The sequence below is a fragment of the Oncorhynchus gorbuscha genome, linkage group LG18, assembly GCF_021184085.1.
Source record: "Oncorhynchus gorbuscha isolate QuinsamMale2020 ecotype Even-year linkage group LG18, OgorEven_v1.0, whole genome shotgun sequence".
Classification (NCBI taxonomy): Eukaryota; Metazoa; Chordata; class Actinopteri; order Salmoniformes; family Salmonidae; genus Oncorhynchus; species Oncorhynchus gorbuscha.
The window spans coordinates 83,297,187-83,320,185 of record NC_060190.1 but is presented as its reverse complement, the minus strand read 5'-3'; the positions used below and the strand labels follow the sequence as shown (position 1 = coordinate 83,320,185).

General features: G+C 42.1%; 1 protein-coding gene across 2 annotated transcripts in view; it reads left to right on the top strand.

The window, feature by feature from the left end:
• LOC124002646 (probable E3 ubiquitin-protein ligase makorin-2) overlaps positions 1-22,999 on the top strand; it is a 52,345-nt gene that overhangs the window by 6,703 nt on the left and 22,643 nt on the right. Inside the window, exons 2-7 of one of the 2 annotated variants that reach the window (XM_046310231.1) lie at positions 5,559-5,687; positions 5,816-6,009; positions 20,947-21,266; positions 21,499-21,693; positions 22,038-22,057; positions 22,362-22,472. In XM_046310231.1, the coding sequence (XP_046166187.1) occupies positions 5,559-5,687; positions 5,816-6,009; positions 20,947-21,266; positions 21,499-21,693; positions 22,038-22,057; positions 22,362-22,472 (969 nt within the window). Of the gene's footprint in view, positions 1-5,558; positions 5,688-5,815; positions 6,010-20,946; positions 21,267-21,498; positions 21,705-22,037; positions 22,058-22,361; positions 22,473-22,999 lie in introns of both variants that reach the window. The other variant, XM_046310232.1, reaches the window with a different exon arrangement.

The window sequence follows — 22,999 nt, the reverse complement described above, 5'->3', positions numbered from 1 at the left end:
CTTGACCGCAAAGAGAGGCAGATAGCCTAGTGGTTAGAGCGCTGGACTAGTAACCAGAAGGTTGCAAGATCGAATCCCCGAGCTGACAAGGTCAAAATCTGTCATTATGGCCCTGAACAAGGCAGTTCACCCACTGCTCCTAGCCCGCCATTGAAAATAAGAATGTGTTCTTAACTGACTAGCCTAGTTAAATAAAGGGAAAAACAAATAAAAAACTAAGAGCTACAGATGGTGGTGCGGACAGCCCAGTACATCACTGGTGCCGAGCTCCCTGCCGTCCAGGAACTTTATATCAGGCGGCATCAGAGGAAGGCCCGAAAAATTCCCAAAGACTCCAGCCACCCATCAACTGTTCACTCTGCTTCCATCTGGCGAACGGTACCGGAGTATCGGCTCTTGGACCAACAGGCTCCGTGACAGCTTATACCCCCCAAGCCATAAGACTGCTAAATAGCTGGACTGCTAATTAGTCAATTAATGGTACTCAAACTATCTGCACTGATTTGTCTTACACTAATCCTACGCACACTCACTAGACTAAACAGTGCCTTCAGAAAGTATTCACACCCCTTGAGTTATTCCACTTTTTGTTGTTACAGCTTGAATTCAATTTTTTTTTAAATTAGGATTTTTTTGTTGTCACTGGCCTACACTGGCACCACAATTTCAAAGTGTGTGTGTGGGGTTTCTATTTATTTATGACTATTTTCCACATTGTAGAATAATAGTGAAGACATCAAAACTACGAAATAACACATGGAATCATGTAATAACAAAAAAGTGTTAAATAAATCAAAATGTTTTATATTTGAGATTCTTCAAAGTAGCCACCCTTTGCCTTGATGACAGCTTTGCACACGCTTGGCATTCTCTCAACCAGCTTCATGAGGTAGTCACCTGGAATGCATTTCAATTAACATGTATGCCTTGTGAGTATAGAGACTAAGTGGAGTCGCAATTCAACGGCTTAGACACGAGAAGTATGTGGCAGGGTCTACAGACAATCACGGACTACAAAAGGAAAACCAGCCACGTCCCGGACACCGACAGCTTGCTTCCGGGCAGGCTAAACACATTCTTTGCCCGCTTTGAGGATAACACCAAGGACTGTGGGCTTTCCTTCTCTGTGGCCGATGTAAGACATTTAAACATGTTAACTCTCGCAAGGCTGCCGGCCCAGAAGGCATCCCTAGCCACGTTCTCAGAGCATGTGCAGACCAGCTGGCTGGTGTGTTTACTGCCATATTAAATCTCTCCCTATGCCAGTCTGCTGTCCTCACATGCTTCAAGATGGCTACCATTGTTCCTGTACCTAAGAATGCAAAGGTAACTGAAATAAATGACTATTGCCCCGTAGCACTCACTTCTGTCATCATGAAGTGTTTTGAGAAACTAGTCAAGGATCATCACCACCCCAGGTGGTGAAGGTAGGAAACAACATCTCCACTTCGTTGATCCTCAACACTGGGGTCCCATAAAAGTGTGTATTCAGCCCCCAACTGTACTCCCTGTTCACCCATGACTGCGTGGCTAAGCATGCCTCCAACTCAATCATCAAGTTTGCAGATAACACAAAAGTGGTAGGCTTGATTACCAGCAACGACGAGACTGCCTACAGGGAGGAGGTGAGGGCTCTCAGAGTGTGGTGTCAGGAAAACAACCTCTCACTTAACATCAACAAAGGAGATGATCGTGGACTTCAGGAAACAGCAGAGGGAGCACCCCCCTATCCACATCGACGGGACAGCAGTGGAGAAGGTGGAAAGCTTCAAGTTCCTCTGCATACACATCACAGACCAACTGAAATGGTCCACCCACACAGACAGTGTGGTGAAGGCGCAACAGCGCCTCTTCAACCTCAGGAGGCTGAAGAAATTTGGCTTGTCACCTAAAACCCTCACTAACTTTTACAGATGCACAATTGAGAGTATCCTGTCAGGCTGTATCACCGCCTGGTACGGCAACTGCACAGCCCTCAACTGCAGGGTTCTCCTGAGGTTGGTGCGGTCTGCACAACGCATCACCGGGGGCAAACTACCTGCCCTCCAGGACACCTACAGTACCCGATGTCACAGGAAGGCCAAAAAGGTCATCAAGGACAACAACCACCCAAGATACTGCCTGTTCACCCTGCTACCATCCAGAAGGCGAGGTCAGTAAAGGTGCATCAAAGCTGGGACTGAGAGACAGGGAAACAGCTGTCTCAAGGCCATCAGACTGTTAAATAGCCACCACTAACACAGAGAGGCTGCTTCTCATATACAGACTTGAAATCATTGGCCACTTTAATAAATTGAACACTAGTCACTTTAATAATATCTCCATACTGTCACTACAGTCCCTGGTTCGAATCCAGGCTGCATCACATCCGGCCGTGATTGGGAGTCCCAATTGGCCCAGTGTCGGCTGTGGTAGGCCATCATTGTAAATAAGAATTTGATCTTAACTGACCTACCTAGTTAAATAAAGGTGTAAAAAAAAACGTATCATGCATTACTCATCTCATATTCTATTGTACTATATACTGTATTATATATATTATATATAGAATATACTGTCTCTATTCTACTGTGTCTTAGTCTATGCCGCTCTGACATTGATCGTCCATATATTTATATATTCTTAATTCCATTCTTTGCTTAGATTTGTGTGTATTGGGTATATGTTGTGAAATTGCTAGATTACTTGTTAGATATTTCTGCACAGTCGGAACTAGAAGCACAAGCATTTCGCTACAACCGCAATAACATCTGCTAGCCATGTGTATGTGACCAATAAAATTTGATATGTTAAGTTCATTTGTGGAATTTATTTTCTTAATGCATTTGAGCCAAACAGTTGTGTTGTGACAAGGTAGGGGTGGTATACAGAAGATAACCCTATTTGGTTAATGACTGAGTCCATATTATGGCAAAAACAGCTGAAATAAGAAAAGAGAAATGACAGTCCATCATTACTTTAAGACATGAAGGTCAGTCCATCATTACTTTAAGATATGAAGGTCAGGCCATCATTACTTTAAGATATGAAGGTCAGGCCATCATTACTTTAAGACATGAAGGTCAGGCCATCATTACTTTAAGACATGAAGGTCAGTCAATCTGGAACATTTCAAGAACTTTGAAATATTCTTTAAGTGCAGTCACAAAAACCATCAAGCACTATGATGAAACTGGCTCTCATGAGGACCACCACAGGAAAGGAAGACCCAGAGTTATCTCTGCTGCAGAGGATAGGTTCATTAGTTAACTGCACCTCAGATTGCAGCCCCAAATAAATGCTTCACAGAGTTCAAGTAACAGACCTCTCAACAGAAACTGTTCAGAGGAGATTGTGTGAATCAGGCATTATTGGTCAAATTGCTGCAAAGAAACCTCTACTAAAGGACACCAATAAGAAGAGACTTGCTTAGGCCAGGAAACACGAGCAATGGACATTTAGACCTGTGGAAAATCTGTCTTTGGTCTGATTAGTCCAAATTTGAGATTTTTGGTTCCAACCGCTGTGTCTTTGTGAGACACCGAGTAGGTGAACGGATGATCTCCACATGTGTTGTTCCCATCGTGAAGCATGGAGGAGGAGGTGAGATGGTGTGGGGGTGCTTTGCTGGTGACACTGATTTATTTAGATTTCAAGGCACACTTAACAAGCATGGCAACCACAGCATTCTGCAGCGATACGACAACTCATTTGGTTTGCTTTTAGTGGGACTATATTTATATATTTTTTTAACAGGACAATGACCCAAAACACACCTCCAGGCTGTGTAAGCTATTTCATCAAGGAGCGTGATGGAGTAGTGCATCAGATGACCTGGCCTCCACAATCACCAGACCTCAACCCAATTGAGATGGTTTGGAATGAGTTGGACTGCAGAGAGCAAAGGAAAAGCAGCCAAGTGCTCAGCATATGTGGGAACTTCTTCAAGACTGTTGGAAAAGCATTCCAGGTGAAGCTGGTTGAAAGAATTGTAAGAGTGTGCAAAGCTGTCATCAAGGCAAAGAGTGGCTACTTTGAAGAATCTCATATAAATCATATTTGATTTGTTTAACACTTTTTTTTGGTTACTACATTATTCCATTTGTGTTATTTCATAGTTTTGATGTCTTCACTATTATTCTACAATGTAGAAAATAGTAAAAATAAAGAAAAACCTTGGATGAGTAGGCGTGTCCACACTTTTGACGCCGATTAATTGGGGCCGATTTCAGGTTTTCATAAGTCGGAAATCGGTATTTTTGGGTGCCAATTTGCCGATTTAAAAAATAAAAAATAAATAAATAAAAAAATTATATATATATATAATTTTTTATTATTATTTGTATACCTTTTTATTTAACTAGGAAAGTCCGTTAAGAACACATTCTTATTTTCAATGACGGCCTAGGAATGGTGGGTTAACTGCCTCGTTCAGGGGCAGAACGCCAGATTTTCACCTTGTCAGCTCGGGGTGTCCAATCTTGCAACCTTACAGTTAACTAGTCCAACGCTATAACCACCTGCCTCTCGTTGCACTCCAAGGAGACTGCCTGTTACGCGAATGCAGTAAGCCAAGGTAAGTTGCTAGCTAGCATTAACTTATCTTATTTTTTTTAAATCTACCAATCATAATCACTAGTTAACTACACATGGTTGATATTACTAGTTTATCTAGCGTGTCCTGCGTTGCATATAATCTGACTGAGCGGTGGTAGGCAGCAGCAGGCTCGTAAACATTCATTCAAACAGCACTTTGTTGCGTTTTGTCAGCAGCTCTTCGTTGTGTGTCAAGCATTGCGCTGTTTATGACTTCAAGCCTATCAACTCCCAAGATGAGGCTGGTGTAACCTATGTGAAATGGCTAGCTAGTTAGCGGGGTGCGCGCTAATTGCTTTTCAAACGTCACTCGCTCTGAGACTTGGAGTGGTTGTACCCCTTGCTCTGCATGTGTAACGCTGCTTCGATGGTGGCTGTTGTCGTTGTGTCCCTGGTTCGAGCCCAGGGAGGAGCGAGGAGAGGGACGGAAGCTATACTGTTACACTGGCAATACTAAAGTGCCTATAAGAACATCCAATAGTCAAAGGTTAATGAAATGAAAATGGTATAGAGGGAAATAGTTCTATAATTCCTATAATAACTACAAACTTCTTACCTGGGAATATTGAAGTCTCATGTTAAAATGAACCACCAGCTGTCATATGTTCTCATGTTCTGAGCAAGGAACTTAAACGTTAGCTTTTTTACATGGCACATATTGCTTAACACTTTGTTTTTGCATTATTTAAACCAAATTGAACATGTTTCATTATTTATTTGAGTCTAAATTGATTTTATTGATATATTAAGTTAAAATAAGTGTTCATTCAGTATTGTTGTAATTTTCATTATTACAAATAAATACCAATTAAATCGGCCGATTTAAAAATAATAATAATAAAAATAATTTAATTTTGTATTTTTATCGTCTTTTTTGGTCTTCCAATAATCGGTATCGGCGTTGAAAAATCATAAACGGTCGACCTCTAATCCACACTAGCTAGCTTGCTTATTCTGCTGTTTTTGTGTGTGTTGCTATGCAGGTATTTTCTCCATGGTGTCTGCCGAGAGGGGAATAGGTGCATGTTCTCTCATGACCTGACCACCAGTAAACCTTCAACCATCTGTAAGTTCTACCAGAGAGGTGTGTGTGCCTACGGAGACCGCTGCAGGTAAGATCCAATATACTGACCACACTGATGGGCTGGAATGTACAGTTACTGTATGAGTTTTATGCTCATCTATAGTGTTCAGTAAATGTGTGTTTATTATCATTGTGTGTGTTTGGACTGTGTTGTAGGTATGACCACATCAAGCCATCTGGTGGTGGTGGTGGTGGAGGAGGAGGGAGAGGTGTGCCCATGGACCTCCCTAACAGAAACCCCATCACTGCTGGGGCCTTCATCCCCCCTGGGGTGCCTGGACCTCTCGCCCCCACTGCACCCCAAGCCAGGCATCAGGGGGGGAAGAAACCGCTGGTGCTGAGAGATCGAGGTATGCAAGGTGGAATCTCACTGACCACATTTACATGCACATCAGTGTCCCATTATTATTCTGTTTTTGAGTTGACGCTAGGACTGGGCGATATATCAAATTAATTGGATTCATTTAAATGTATGTTTTTGCGTGATATTCGAAACGCCTGTACCAAGAATCAAGGTTTTGTAATTTTTCACTTTTATGAACGTTTGTCCGCTTGTTCTCATGTTGTCTTTTTGGTCTCGTTCGCTCCTTCTGTGCTGTGCATCTTCCCATTTACACCAGAGATCTGTATATAATGACGAGATGCTCACGTCTCCGTCGTAACAATGGGAGTCGTTTTAAAGGTAGGAAGGCAGGCGACAAGCTTAAGGACAAAAATAAGTCCATAGAAAAGCTTTGGCCTTATTTTGGACAGATTTTATCAAGAGTGAAACCTCTCGCTTTGCACCTTCCTCTATGGTTTACACACCACACCAAGCCCCTCCCCTTCCTCTCACGCCAACAACATTGAGAGGTCAAATCTTCCCTTCTGACAAAGCGGTTTCAACTCGCTAGTTGCATTTGAGGTTTGGTCCAACAGAATCAGCCATATCAGTCAACTTCTCCTCTAGTACAGTAAAATGAACTTTTCTACCCTTTTTGTCTCAACTACTCAAAATGCACGCAGAGCAGACACTCTTGTTTATTAGTATCAATGAACATTGATTATTGAAAATGAATGCTCAGTTTGTCCCACACGGCGTTGGGGTACCACTGTAATACTAGCTGCCTAGTCTGCAATAAGCATAAAACACAATTATATATATTTTTTTATTGCTTTTCCCCCCGCATTATTTAACTTATTTTGTACATAATGTTGCTGCCACCGTCTCTTATGATTGAAAAGATCTTCTGGAAATCAGAACAGCGATTACTCACTTCGAACTGGATGAAGATTTTTTTATTTTAAGTCCGACGCAACGGATATACTGCCTCTCCGAGACCAGGACCAAATCTTAGTCATTGGTGTGAAGAAAAGAAGGAAATTCAGGGGGCCTTGTGAGCATTTGTTTGCGAGTGGGTAACCCGCCTCTACCATCCATTCTATTGGCCAACGTGCAATCACTGGAAAATAAACTGGATGATCTCCGCGTGAGACTATCCTACCAACGGAACATAAAAATGTAATATTTTATGTTTCACGAGTCGTGGCTGAACGACGAACGGATAATATTATTTTGGCTGGGTTTTCTGTGCATCGGCAAGACGAAACAGTTGTGTCTGGTAGGACGAGGGGTGGGTGTGAAACTATTTGTCAATAACAGCTGGTCTACCAAGTGTTTTCCACACTATCTACCAAGAGAGTTTTCATCTATATTTTTCGTAGGCGTTTATTTACCACCACAAACCGATGCTGGCACTAAGACCACACTCAACCAGCTGTATAAAAGCCATAAGCAAACAAGAAAATGCTTATCCAGAAGCGGCGCTCCTAGTGGCCGAGGACTTTAAGGCAGGGGAACTTAAATCAGTTTTACCTCATTTCTACCAGCATGTTACATGTGTAACCAGAGATAAAAAAAAAATGTTAGACCACCTTTACTCTACACACAGAGACGCATACAAATCTGACCATAATTCTATCCTCCTGATTCCTGCTTACAAGCAAAAACTAAAGCAGGAGGTACCAGGGACTCGTCAGATGACGCGGATACTACGCTACAGGACTGTTTTGCGGGCACAGATTCAAATATGTTCCAGGATTCATCCAATGGCATTGAGGAGTATACCACCTCAGTCATCGGCTTCATCAAAAAGTGCATCAACGATGTCGTTCCCACAGTGACCGTACGTACATATCCCAACCAGAAGCCACGGATTACACGCAACAGAGCTGCACCTTTCAAGGATGGGGACACTAATCCAGACGCTTATAACATATCCCACTATGCCCTCAGACGAACCATCAAACATGAAAAGTGTCAATACAGGACTAAGATTGAATCCCACTACACTGGTTCTGTTTTAAAGCATAATGACTAAAGCATGGACAAAGCATAATGCTAAAGCATGTGGTATATACAATTTAGATGAAGACAAATGCATAAGCAAATTAGTTACAAATAATAAGGGGTGTCTGTTTATAGTGACTTTGTTTTCAACCTATTGCACCCACAAAGCTCATCACTAAGCTAAGGACCCTGGCACTGAACCCCCTCCCTCTGCAACTGGATCCTGGACTTCCTGACGGACCGCCCCCAGGTGGTAAGGGTAGGCGGCATCATATCTGCCACACTGATCCTTAACACGGGGCCCCTCAGGGGTGTGTGCTTAGTCCCCTCCTGTACTCCCTCTTCACCCACGACTGCTTGGCCAAGCACGAGTCCGACACCATTAAGTTTGCTGGTGACACAACAGTGGTAGGCCGGGTGGTAGGCCTGATCACTGACAACGATGAGACGGCCTATAGGGAGGTCAGACACCCGGCAATGTCGTGACCGCTCGACCCTGTGGATTACTGAACATAACGCGCCAACCAAATGGAGGTATTTTGGATCTAAAAATAATCTTTATGGAACAAAAGGAACATTTATTGTGTAACTGGGAGTCTCGTGAGTGCAAAAATCCAAAGGTCATCAAAGGTAAGCGATTAATTTGATTGCTTTTCTGACTTTCGTGATAAATCTACTTTGCTGCTTGCTGTTTGTAATGTTTTGTCTGCTGAGAGAGATGTTCTTACATAAACGCTTGGTTTGCTTTAGCTGTAAAGCTTTTTTGAAATCTGACACGCCAGGTGGATTAACAACAAGCTAAGCTGTGTTTTGCTATATTTCACTTGTGATTTCATGAAAATCAAATATTTTTTGTAATTTAAAATGAAGTTGGCGCTCTGCAATTCAGCGGATGTTGAGGAAAATGATCCCGCTAGCGGGATGGGTGCGCCAAGAAGTTAAACAGCTTGGAAAATTCCAGAAAATTATGTCATGGCTTTAGAAGACTTCTGATGGGCTAATTGACATCATCTGAGTCAATTGGAGGTAATATAATAATAATAATATAATAATATATGCCATTTAGCAGACGCTTTTATCCAAAGCGACTTACAGTCATGTGTGCATACATTCTACGTATGGGTGGTCCCGGGGATCGAACCCACTACCCTGGCGTTACAAGCGCCATGCTCTACCAACTGAGCTACAGAAGGACCTGTGGATGTATTTCAAGGCCTACCTTCAAACTCAGTCCTTCTTTGCTTGCTTGACATCATGGGGAAATCAAAATAAATCAGCCAAAACCTCAGAAAATAAATTGTCGACCTCCACAAGTCTGGTTCGTCCTTGGGACAATTTCCAAACGCCTGAAGATACCACGTTCATCTGTACAAATAATAGTACATAAGTATAAACACTATGTGACCACGCAGCCGTCATACTGCTTAGGAAGGAGACTCATTCTGTCTCCTATAGATGAACGTACTTTGGTGTGAAAAGTGCAAATCAATCCCAGAACAACAGCAAAGGACCTTGTGAAAATGCTGGAGGAAACTGGTACAAAAGTATCTATATCCACAGTAAAACAAGTCCTACATCGACATAACCTGAAAGTCCTCTCAGCAAGGCAGAAGCCACTGCTCCAAAACCGCCATAAAAAAAGTTTGACTACGGTTTGCAACAGCACATGGGGACAAAGATTGTACTTTTTGGAGAAATGTCGTCTGGTATGATGAAACAAAATATAACTATTTGGCCATAATGACCATCATTATGTTTGGAGGAAAAAGGGGGAGGCATGCAAGCTCAAGAACACCATCCCAACCGTGAAGCACGGCGGTGGCAGCATCATGTTGTGGGGGGGCTTTGCTGCAGGAGGGACTGGTGCACTTCACAAAAGAGATGGCATCATGAGGACGGAAAATTATGTGGATATATTGAAGCAACATCTCAAGACATCAGTCAGGAAGTTAAAGCTTGGTCGCAAATGGGTCTTCCAAATGGACAATGACCCCAAGCATACTTCTAGAGTTGTGGCAAAATGGCTTAAGGACAACAAAGTCAAGTTATTGGAGTGGCCATCACAAAGCCCTGACCTCGAACTCATATATTTTTTGGGGGCAGAAGTGAAAAAGCGTGCGCGAGCAAGGAGGCCTGTAAACCTGACTCAGTTACACCAGCTCTGTCAGGAGGAATGGGCCAATATTCACCTTATTGTGGGAAGGTTGTGGAATGCTACCGGAAACGTTTGACCAAAGTTAAACCATTTAAAGGCAATGCAACCAAATACTAATTGTGTGGATGTAAACTTCTGACCCACTGGGAATGTTATGAAATAAATAAAAGCTGAAATAAATCATTCTCTCTACTATTATTCTGACATTTCACATTCTTAAAATGTTAATCCTAACTGACCTAAGACAGGGAAATTTTACTAGGATTAAATGTCAGGAATTTTGAAAACGGTGTTTAAATGCATTTGGCTACGGTGTATGTACACTCCTGACTTCAACTGTATCAATGATGCCGCTCTTGCTGCTGGTGATTCTCTGATCCACCTCTACGCAGACGACACCATTCTGTCTACATCAGGCCTTTTGGACACTGTGCTAGCAAACCTCCAAACGAGCTTCAACGAAATACAACACTCCTTCCGTGGCCTCCAACTGCTTTTAAATGCTAGTGAAACTAAATGTATGCTCTTCAACCAATTGCTGCCCGCACCCTCCCGCCTGACCAGCATCACTACTCTGGACGGTTCTGACCTCAAATATGTGGACAACAACAAATACCTAGGTGTCTGGTTAGACTGTAAACTCTCCTTCCAGAATCACATTAAGCATCTCCAATCCAAAATTAGAAATCAGCTTCCTATTTCGCAACAAAGCCTCCGTCAGTCGTGCTGCCAAACATGGGGCAGGGTAGCCTAGCGGTTAGAGCGTTGGACTAGTATCCGGAAGTTTGCAAGTTCAAATCCCCGAGCTGACAAGGTACAAATCTGTCATTCTGCCCCTGAACAGGCAGTTAACCCACTGTTCCTAGGCCGTCATTGAAAATAAGAATTTGTTCTTAACTGACTTGCCTAGTAAAATAAAGGTTAAAAAAAAATAAAAAAAATAAGATAAAAAAATACCCTCGTAAAACTGACTATCCTACCTATCCTTGACTTTGGCGATGTCATTTACAAAATAGCCCCCAACACTCTACTCAGCAAACTGGATGTAGTCTATGTAGCTATCCGTTTTGTCACCAAAGCCCCATATACTACCCACCACTGCGGCCTGTATGCTCTCGTTGGCTGGCCCTCACTATAGATATCTGTCGCCAAACCCACTGGCTCCAGGTCATCTACAAGTCTTTGCTAGGTAAAGTCCTGCCTTATCTCAGCTCACTGGTCACCATAGCAACACCCACCCATAGCACGCGCTCCAGAAGGTACATTGCACTGGTCATCCCCAAAGCCAACACTTACTTTTCCTTCCTGGAACGAATTGCAAAAATCTCTGAAGTTTATCTCCCTCTCTAATTTTATGCATCAGCTGTCAGAGCAGCTTACCCATCATTGTACCTGTACACATCCAATGTGTAAATAACACACCCTACTAACTCATCCCCATATTATTACTGTTGGGCTTATTTTCTTGGGCTTCTATTTAATAATGAATTTTCAATGTGCACTTATAAATCATATACATTTGAATCTAAATAAAGCCGTAGACAGAAGTCAAGGATCAAACATACAAATGATTTCTCTCCTGAGTTCTGCAAAATAGGAAAATTTGCTTTTAGTCAACCCCTAGTGATGTAACTGCCTACTTCAAAACCTTCTTCACATGAGACCAAGCCCATGCATATCAAATCAAAGTTTATTTGTCACGTGCTCCGAATTCAACAGGTGTAGACCTTACAGTGAAATGCTTACTTCCAGGCTCTAACCAACAGTGCAAAAATGTATTATGTGAACAATAGGTAAGTAAAACAACAGTAAAAAAGACAGTGAACAATAACAGTTTTACAAACTTGCAGGAGAGAACAATAGTTCCAGAGTTTTCTAAGGGCTTAGCAGTAATTTTCCACTTCCGTGTGGCTTTATAGTGGTATGTCTGACTAGTCTCTTACCTCTTACACTCCCCTGCAGGGTTCTATGTCTATGAATCTCCTTTATCCTTCAGGTGCTTTCTCACAGACACCCTATTTTGACTGCAATAACTCACACATCTCTCAGACCGTTTCTTAGAGGCAGAGACTAGAAAAGAACTGTGGAACAATATTACACCTTATAATGCATATATATATTGCTAATCTGTAGTCCAGGACCCTATAAATGTAGTGGGGGAGGGGTCTTATAGCCCTTCCCCTTCTATTAATACAACAAAAGCATAACCAGGGACTGAGGTTGAAAATTAGCTGGCTGGCTAAAACCGGCGCCTTTACTGAAACGTTGGTTAATGTGCACTGTCCCTGTAAAAAATAAACTCAAACTCAATCAATTATTATAATACATCAAACATTTGGTGCAGCCCCTATCATGACCCCAAGGTGAGCCTATCATTACTTACCCTCTTGCTCTTCTCTTGATCTTTTTCACCCCAGTATCTCTACTTGCACATCATCATCTGCACATCAATCACTCCATTATTAATGCTAAATTGTAAATATTTCGCCTCTATAGCCTATTTATTGCCTACCTCCCTACTCTTCTATATTTGCACACACTGTTCATAGAGTTTACTATGTTTCTTTTCTATTGTGTTTTTGACTATACGTTTATTTATGTGTAATTCTGTGTTGTTTGTTTTTGTCGCACTGCTATGCTTTATCTCAGCCAGGTCTCAGTTGTCAATGAGAACTTGTTCTCAACTGGCCTACCTGGTGAAATAAAGGTGAAATAAAAAATGTCATAGGTGTTGTGTGATGTTTTCATCTGATTGTTGTTAGCAGTTTATGTTATTCTTTAATAACACAGACCCCAAAGAAAATCAAGGGAGGAAAATAATAGGTTTATTCAAAAAGGACAAATCATGCTTGGAAGTAGATGGCAATTCTACCCTGTCCTCAGTGATGCTCTCCAGTGATTCTCTACTGTGGTTCTCCACTGTGATTATCTCCACAGATCAAAGGGACAGGATCTAGTTTTAAAATCCAGCCCTAGCCTGTGGTTGACCAATTAGAAGTCCTTACAGTACAGCTGAGCCAATGGCCCAATAACAAGTATCCTATTTCAGGCTCACTGCATAGACAAATTCCTCCTATGTCTATGACCCATTTGATAAATAATTCCATATTACAGAAAAACCACTATTTCCGTTGATCGTTGTCTATTGACTTCTCGTCCTCTTGACCCTTCGTACTCTGTCTCTGTGTTGTGTATTTATCTTAGAAGAATATTTCAATTTTCAAAAAGATCACTTCAGAAAGTAGGTTACCTGCGCAGTTCGATCCACCATAGATATTTATCCTACTATCATTAATTTACTATAATTTAAATTAAGTTTCTGCTTATAATTTCCAACATTTGGTTGGCCATTTGTTTGTCAACTATAGTTAGATACATGCAGCTTCTCTTCTGTCTTAACTTGTTGACCTGGCCTAGAAGACTAAATAAATTAGACTTCAAGATAGTCTTACATTGATCTGTGGATCAGTGGAAAGATTGTTCCTGTACAAAATGTCCAAATGTCATGAGTTTGACTGGTTTTAAGGAAATGAAAAGCTGAGAACTAAGAAACACATTTCTTCACATAGCCATGCAATCTTCATAGACAGGCCATTCTACTGCCAATGTTTAACTTAAGAGCTTAGTGACATGGCACCGTTATAGGATGCCACCTTTCCAACAAGTCAGTTCATCAAATTTCTGCCCTGCTTGAGCTGTTCCAGTCAATTGTAAGTGCTGTTATTGGGAAGTGGAAACGTCTAGGAGCTTCAACGGCTCAGCCGTGAAATGTTAGGCCACACAAGCTCACAGAGCGGGACCGCAGAGTGCTGTAGCGCGTTAAAATCGTCTGTCCTCAGTTGTAACACTCAGTACCAAGTTCCAAACAGCCTCTGGAAGCAACGTCAGCACAAGAACTGTTCGTCGGGAGCTTCATGAAATGAGTTTCCATCGCCGAGCAGCCGCACACAAGCCTAAGATCACCATGTGCAATGCCAAAAGTTGGATGGAGTTGTGTAAAGCTCGCTGCTATTGGACTCTGGAGCAGTGGAAATGTATTTAACTTTTATTTAACTATGAATCACCCTTCACCACCTTGCAGTATGATGGACAAATCTGGGTTGGTGGATGCCAGGAGAATGCTACTTGCCCGAATGCATAGTGGCAACTGTAAAGTTTGGAGGATGAATAATGGTCTGGGGCTGTTTTTCATGATTCAGGCTAAGCCTCTTAGTTCCAGTGAAAGGACATCTTAATGCTCCAGCATACAATGACATTCTAGACAACTTTGTGGAAACAGTGTAGGGAAGGACCTTTCCTGTTTCAGCATGACAATTCCCCCATGCACAAAGTGAGGTCCAAATTGAAATGGTTTATTGAGATTGGTGTAGAAGAACTTGACTGGCCTGCACAGAGCCCTGACCTAAACCCCATTTTAACACCTTTGGGATGAATTGGAACGCCGACTGAATTGGAACGCCGATGCTGTTGTGGCTGAATGGAAGCAAGTCCCCACAGCGATGTTTTAAATTTATTTAACTTTTATTTAACTATCTATTTACAATGACGGCCTACCCCGGCCAAACCCGGACGACGCTGGGCCAATTGTGCGCTGCCCTACGGGACTCCCAATCACGGCCGGTTGTGATACAGCCTGGAATCAAACCAGGGTCTGTAGTGATACCTCTAGCACTGAGATGCAGTGCTTCCGAGTGCTGCTGGGAGCGATGTTCCAACATCTACAGTGGCTTGTGAAAGTATTCACCCCCTTAGCATTTTTCCTATTTTGTTGCCTGGAATTAAAAATTATTTTTTGGGGGGGTTTGTATCATTTAATTTACACATCATGCCTACCACTTTGAAGAAGCAAAATATTTTTCATTGTGAAACAAACAAGAAATAAGACCAAAAAAAACTGAACTTGAGTGTGCATAACTATTCACCACCCCAAAGTCAATACTTTGTAGAGCCACCTTTTGCAGCAATTACAACTGCAAGTCTCTTTCTTGGTGTATGTCTCCATCAGCTTGGCACATCTAGCCCCTGGGTTTTTTGTCCATTTTTCAAGGCAAAACTGCTCCAGCTCCTTCCAGTTGGATGGGTTCTGCTGGTGTACTGCAATCTTTAAGTCATCCCACAGATTCCCAATTGGGTTGAGGTCTGGGCTTTGACTAGGCCATTCCAAGACATTTAAATGTTTCCCCTTCTTTGTGACTGGGCGGCAGTATTGAGTAGCTTGGATAAAAAGATGCCCAGAGTAAACTGCCTGCTACTCAGGCCCAAAAGCTAGAATATGCATATACTTAGTAGATTTGGATAGAAAACACTCAGAAGTTTCTAAAACTGTTTGAATGCTGTCTGTGAGTATAACAGAACTCATATGAAAAACCTGAGAAAAGAATCCAACCAGGAAGTGGGAAATCTGAAGTTTGTAGTTTTTCAAAGTCATTGCCTATCGAATACACAGTGTCTATGCGTTCATATTGCACTTACTAAGTCTTCCACTAGATGTCAACATTCTTTATAACCTTGTTTCAGGCTTTTGCTGTGAAGGGGGAGAGAAAGAGAGCTGTTTGATCCAGAGGTCTGGCAGAGTGCCATTAGCTGATCACGCATGTGCCCGTGAGCGGTGGCTGCATACCATTTGCATTTCTAAAGACAAAGGAATTCTCCGGTTAGAACATAATTGAAGATTTATGATAAAAACAAGTGATCGCGCATTATGCATTTGGGTTACTGGGCTAAACTCTCTAACAAAAAGGAGGTATTTGGACATAAATGATGAACTTTATCAAACAAAACAAACATTTATTGTGGAACTGGGATTCCTGAGAGTGCATTCCGATAAAGATCATCAAAGGTTAGTGAATATTTGTAACGCTATTTCTGACTTCTGACACCTCTCCATGGAAAATGGCTGGATGTTTTTCTGTGACTAGCGCTGACCTAACATAATCGCAAGGTGTGCGTTCGCCGTAAAGCCTTTTTGAAATCTGACACAGCGGTTGCATTAAGGAGAAGTGTATCTATATTTCCATGCATAACACTTGTATCTTTTATCAATCTTTATTATGAGTATTCCTGTAATTTGACGTGGCTCTCTGCACTTTCACGGGATGTTTGTTTGAGACAATGCATTTCTGATCATATCATACCAATTTCAAATGAGGTTTTTGGACATAAAGATTAACTTTATCGAACAAAACACAACATGAAACTAACATGAAGTCCTGTGAGTGCCCTCTAATGAAGATCATCAAAGGTTAGTGATTTAATTTAATCGCTATTTCTGATTTTTGTGAGCACTCTCCTTGGCTGGAAAATGGCTGTATGGTTTTCTGTAACTAGGTGCTGACCTAACATAAAATGTTTGGTGTGCTTTCGCGTAAAGCCTATTTGAAATCGGACACTGGCTGGATTTACAAGAAGTTTATCTTTAAAATGTTGTAAGTATACTTGTATGTTTGAGGAATTTTAATTATGGGATTTCTGTTTTGAATTTGGCGCATGAAGCATAGCGGTTGCAGCATCATGCTGTGGGGATGTTTTTCATCAGCAGGGACTGGTCAGAATTGAAGAAATGATGGATGACGCTAAATACAGGGAAATTCTTGAGGGAAACCTGTTTCAGTCTCCCAGAGATTTGAGACTGGGATGGAGGTTCACCTCGTACTGCTAAAGCAACACTTGAGTGTTTTAACTTCTCTGGGATATGTGGGACGCTAGCGATGATTTTCTTTCTGCCCACACTTCCGTAAAGCCCACCTCTGTGGAGTGTACAGCTTAAAGTGGTCCTATATAATGGATATAATGGTCTTCCGTGGGATGTTCAAAGTTTCGGATGTCTGATGTTTTTAAAACCCAACCCTGATCTGTACCTCTCCACAACTTTGTCCGTGACCTGTTTGGAGAGAATTTTGGTCTTCATGGTGCCGCTTGCTTGGTGGTGTTGCAGACTCTGGGGCCTTTCAGAACACGTGTGTGTATGTGTGTGTGTGTGTGTGTGTGTGTGTGTGTGTGTGTGTGTGTGTGTGTGTGTGTGTGTGTGTGTGTGTGTGTGTGTGTGTGTGTGTGTATATATATATATATATATATATATATATATATATATATATATATATATATATATATATATATATATATATATATATGTATATATATATATATATATATATATATATATATATATATATATATATATATATATTACTGCTCAAAAAATTAAAGGGTACACTAAAATAAAACATCCTAGATCTGAATGAATGAAATATTCTTATTAAATACTTTTGTCTTTACATAGTTGAATGTGCTGACAACAAAATCACACAAAAACTATCAATGGAAATCAAATTTATCAACCCATGGAGGTCTGGATTTGGAGTCACACTCAAAGTTAAAGTGGAAAACTACACTATAGGCTGATCCAACTTTGATGTAATGTCCTTAAAACAAGTCAAAATGAGGCTCAGTAGTGTGTGTGGCCTCCACATGCCTGTATGACCTCCCTACAATGCCTGGGCATGCTCCTGATGAGGTGGCGGGTGGTCTCCTGAGGGATCTACTCCCAGACCTGGACTTAAGCATCCGCCAACTCCTGGACAGTCTGGTGCAACGTGGCGTTGGTGGATGGAGCGAGACATGATGTCCCAGATGTGCTCAATTGGATTCAGGTCTGGAGAACGGGCGGGCCAGTCCATAGCATCAATGCCTTCCTCTTGCAGGAACTGCTGACACTCCAGCCACATGAGGTCTAGCAATGTCTTGCATTAGGAGGAACCCAGGGCCAACCGCACCAGCATATGGTCTCACAAGGGGTCTGAGGATCTCATCTCGGTACCTAATGGCAGTCAGGCTACCTCTGGCGAGCACATGGAGGGCTATGCGGCCCCCCCAAAGAAATGCAACCCCACACCATGACTGACCCAACGCCAAACCGGTCATGCTGGAGGATGTTGCAGGCAGCAGAACGTTCTCCAAGGTGTCTCGACTCTGTCACGTCTGTTAAGTGCTCAGTGTGAATCTGCTTTCATCTGTTAAGAGCACAGGGTTCCAGTGGCGAATTTGCCAATTTTGGTGTTCTCTGGCATATGCCAAACGTCCTGCACGGTGTTGGGCTGTAAGCACAACCCCGACCTGTGGACGTCGGGCCCTCATACCACCCTCATGGTGTCTGAGGAGACACATGCACATTTGTGGCCTGCTGGAGGTCCTTTTGCAGGGCTCTGGCAGTGCTCCTCCTGCTCTTCCTTGCACAAAGGCGGAGGTATCGGTCCTGCTGCTGGGTTGTTGCCCTCCTACGGCCTCCTCCAAGTCTCCTGATGTACTGGCCTGTCTCCTGGTAGCGCCTCCATGCTCTGGACACTACACTGACAGACACAGCAAACCTTCTTTTCACAGCTCGCATTGATGTTCCATCCTGGATGAGCTGCACTACCTGAGCCACTTGTGTGGGTTGTAGACTCCGTCTCATGCTACCACTAGAGTGAAAGCACCGCCAGCATTCAAAAGTGACCAAAACATCAGCCAGGAAGCATCAGAACTGAGAAGTGGTCTGTGGTCACCACCTGCAGAACCACTCCTTTATTGGGGGTGTCTTCCTAATTGCCTATAATTTCCACCTGTTGTCTATTCCATTTGCACAACAGCATGTGACATTTATTGTCAATCAGTGTTGCTTCCTAAGTGGACAGTTTGATTTCACAGAAGTGTGATTGACTTGGAGTTACATTGTGTTGTTTGTGTTCCCTTTATTTTTTTGAGCAGTGTATATTACACTGAGATCATGTGACACTTAGATTACACACAGGAAGACTTTATTTAACTAATTGTGACTTCTGAAGGTAATTGGTTGCACCAGATCTTATTTAGGGGCTTCATAGCAAAGGGGTTGACTACATATGCACGCACCACTTTTCTGTTTTTTATTTATTTTTTGAAACAAGTAATATTTTTAATTTCACTTCACCAATTTGGACTATTTTGTGTATGTCCATTACATGAAATCCAAATAAAAATCTATTTACAGAATGTAATTACAGAATGTAGTCAACAAAATAGGAAAAACGCCAAGGCGGATGAATATTTTTGCAAGGCACTGTAATGGAAAGCCTTCCCAGAAGAGTAGAGGCTGTTATAGCAGAAAAGGGGGGACCGACTCCATATTAATGCCCATGATTTTGGAATGAGATGTTTGTGGACACCTGCTCGTCATACTTTTGGTCATGTAGTGTACTTTCTGCTTGCATAATAATGTCAAAGATGACATTACACACGCATTCACATTTTCCCAAGACATGCTGAAAGAAAAATCTTATTTCTCTACTCCTGTTCCTGAGACGTTAACATTTGTTGTAGAATTTTGCAAAAGTTAATATTATATTAGTCTACATGTGAGAGGGTACCGTTGAAGTCGGAGGTTTACATGCACCTTAGCCAAATACATTTAGTAAAAATTCCCTGTCTTAGGTCAGTTAGGATCACCAATTTATTTTAATGAAATGTTCATAATAATAGAGTTATTTCAGCTTTTATTTATTTCATCACATTCCCAGTGGGTCAGAAGTTTACATACACTTAATTAGTATTTGGTAGCATTGCCTTAAACAATTTAAACTTGGGTCAAACGTTTCACCTTGACTTTGTTGTCCTTAAGCTGTTTAACCACAATTTTGGAAGTAGGCTTGGGGTCATTGTTCATTTGGAAGACCCATTTGTGACCAAGATTTAACTTCCTGACTGATGTCTTGAGATGTTGCTTCAATATATCCATGTAATTTTCCATCATCATGATGCCATCTATTTTGTGAAGTGCACCAGTCCCTCCTGCAGCAAAGCACCCCCACAACATGATGCTGCCACCCCCGTGCTTCACGGTTGGGATGGTATTCTTCGGCTTCCCCCTTTTTCCTCCAAACGTAACAATGGTCATTATGGCCAAACAGTTCTATTTTTGTTTCATCATACCAGAGGACATTTCTCCAAACGGTACGATCTTTGTCCCCATGTGCAGTTGCAAACCGTAGTCTGGCCTTTTTATGGCGGTTTTGGAGCAGTGGTTTCTTCCTTGCTGAGAGGACTTTCAGGTTATGTCGATATAGGACTTGTTTTACTGTGGATATAGATACTTTTGTACCTGTTTCCTCCAGCATCTTCACAAGGTCCTTTGCTTTTGTTCTGGGATTGATTTGGTATGGCGGCTGCGTAGTCGCATGGTGTTTATACTTGCGTACTATTGTTTGTACAGATGAACATGGTACCTTCAGGCGTTTGGAAATTGCTCCCAATGATGAACCAAACTTGTGGAGGTCTACAATTTATTTCCAAATACATCCACAGGTACACCTCCATTTGACTCAAATTATGTCTATTAGCCTATCAGAAGCTTCTAAAGCCATGATATCATTTTCTGGAATTTATCCAAGCTGCTTAAAGGCACTGTCAACTTAGTGTATGTAAACTTCTCACCCTCTTGAATTGTGATATAGTGAATTATAAGTGAAATAATCTGTCTGTAAATAATTGTTGGAAAAATGACTTGTGTCATGCACAAAGTAGATGTTCTAACAACTTGCCAAGACTATAGTTTGTTAACAAGAAATTTGTGGAGTGGTTGAAAAGCGAGTTTTAATGACTCCAACCTAAGTGTATGTGAACTTCTGACTTCAACTGTATAGTTGTCTCAAATTTAAACCAATCATTTTAGTATGTAGTTTGTCACTAGGAGGTGTCCATGTGATGCAGCCAGTAGTATCAATGGTGAATCCAGTGTTCTGTGGCCTTGACTTTAACTGTCTTTCTCTCTCTGTTTGTGCCTGTGTGTTCCAGCCCTGGGGTGTGACAGTACAATGATGCCCTTCGGTGGGGGTGGCTCAGAGGCGGACTGTTGGACGGAGTACCATGACAACAGTGCCCATGCCAAACCTCCACACTCCTACCTGGATGCCATCAGGACCGGTCTGGAGTGTTCTGCCACAGCCGGCCCCTACCATGTCGCTGGCCCCCAGCCACAGCTCTGTCCCTACGCCGCTGCAGGACAGTGTAACTACGGAAACACCTGTCCCTATCTCCACGGTGATATGTGTGATATCTGCCGTCTGCAGGTGCTCCACCCACACAACCCTGAGCAGAGGAGAGCTCACGAGAAGGTAGGACCCATATTTTAACCCTAACCCCGACATGACCACGATCAGAGGAGAGCTCACCAGAAGGTATGAGGCCACGTGGTTCTGGAGTCTCTAATTAAACTGTCTGATGCATCTTTATGTTGATACAAGTGTGTCCTATGTGGAGGACAATGGGCAAGTCAAAGAAAACTGTTGTCTGAAGATGATACTGTTTAGGATATTAATAGGTACATGTATCACCCGCCTCTGTCAGATGTGTATGTTGGTGTTTGAGGCGGACATGGAGAAGGCGTTTGCAGCGCAGCACAGCCAGGACAAGGTGTGTTCTATCTGTATGGAGGTGGTTTATGAGAAAGCTGCTGCCTCAGAGAGACGCTTCGGGATCCTCTCTTCCTGCTGCCACACATACTGCCTCTCCTGCATCCGCCAGTGGCGCTGCGCCAAGCAGTTTGAGAACAAGTGAGTTGATAACTACTATAAACACCAAGCAGTTTGAGAACAAGTGAGTTGATAACTACTATAAACACCAAGCAGTTTGAGAACAAGTGAGTTGATAACTACTATAAACAGCAAGCAGTTTGAGAACAAGTGAGTTGATAACTACTATAAACAACAAGCAGTTTGAGAACAAGTCAGTTGATAACTACTATAAACAGCAAGCAGTTTGAGAACAAGTGAGTTGATAACTACTATAAACACCAAGCAGTTTGAGAACAAGTGAGTTGATAACTACTATAAACAGCAAGCAGTTTGAGAACAAGTGAGTTGATAACTACTATAAACACCAAGCAGTTTGAGAACAAGATCATCAAGTGTTGATGGTTGCTAATATACTGCGGTAGTGGAGCTTCTACATAATAGTGAGGATGTGATAGTTGATTTACCACAGTAACCCCCAGGGGGCTAATATAAAGGCATGTCTAACCTCCACTGTTATTACTGAGTAATACTGTATCAGTTAATCATGTAACCCTGATCACTTCAGAGAGTTTCAACAGGATGCCACTGTAGTGGCATTGTGGTACTCAGCAGTTATGAAGTAGCACAGAATGACTGGACATAGTATACAATGTTGTGGGTAACTGTGTGTGTGTGTCTATGTCTGTCTGTGGTCAGGTCATGTCCAGAGTGCAGAGTGGTGTCTGAGTTTGTCATCCCCAGTGGTTACTGGGTGGAGGACCAGGATGAGAAGAACAGACTGATAGAGGACTTCAAGTCTGGAGTCAGGTGTGTGTGTTTCTCTCTCTCTCTCTCTATCTATCTATCTATCTATCTATCTATCTATCTATCTATCTATCTATCTATCTATCTATCTATCTATCTATCTATCTATCTATCTATCTATCTATCTATCTATAGTAATGATTGACTTTTGACTGGTACACATTCATATTCTGACTATCTCTGAAACTCACTTAGATGACACCTTTGATGATACATTGGTAGCAATACATGGCTATAACATCTACAGAAAAGACAGAACTGCCAACGGCGGTGTTGTGGTCTATATTCAGAACCACATTTCTGTAAAGCTTAGAGACTATCTAATGTTAAATACTGTTGAAGTAATATGGCTACAGGTTCATCTGCCTCACCTAAAGCCCATTCTGGTGGGAAGCTGCTATAGACCACCAAGTGCTAACAGTCAGTATCTGGATTAGAGGTCGACCGATTAATCGGAATGGCCGATTTAATTAGGGCCGATTTCAAGCTTTCATAACAATGGGAAATCGATATTTTTAGTCACCGTTTGT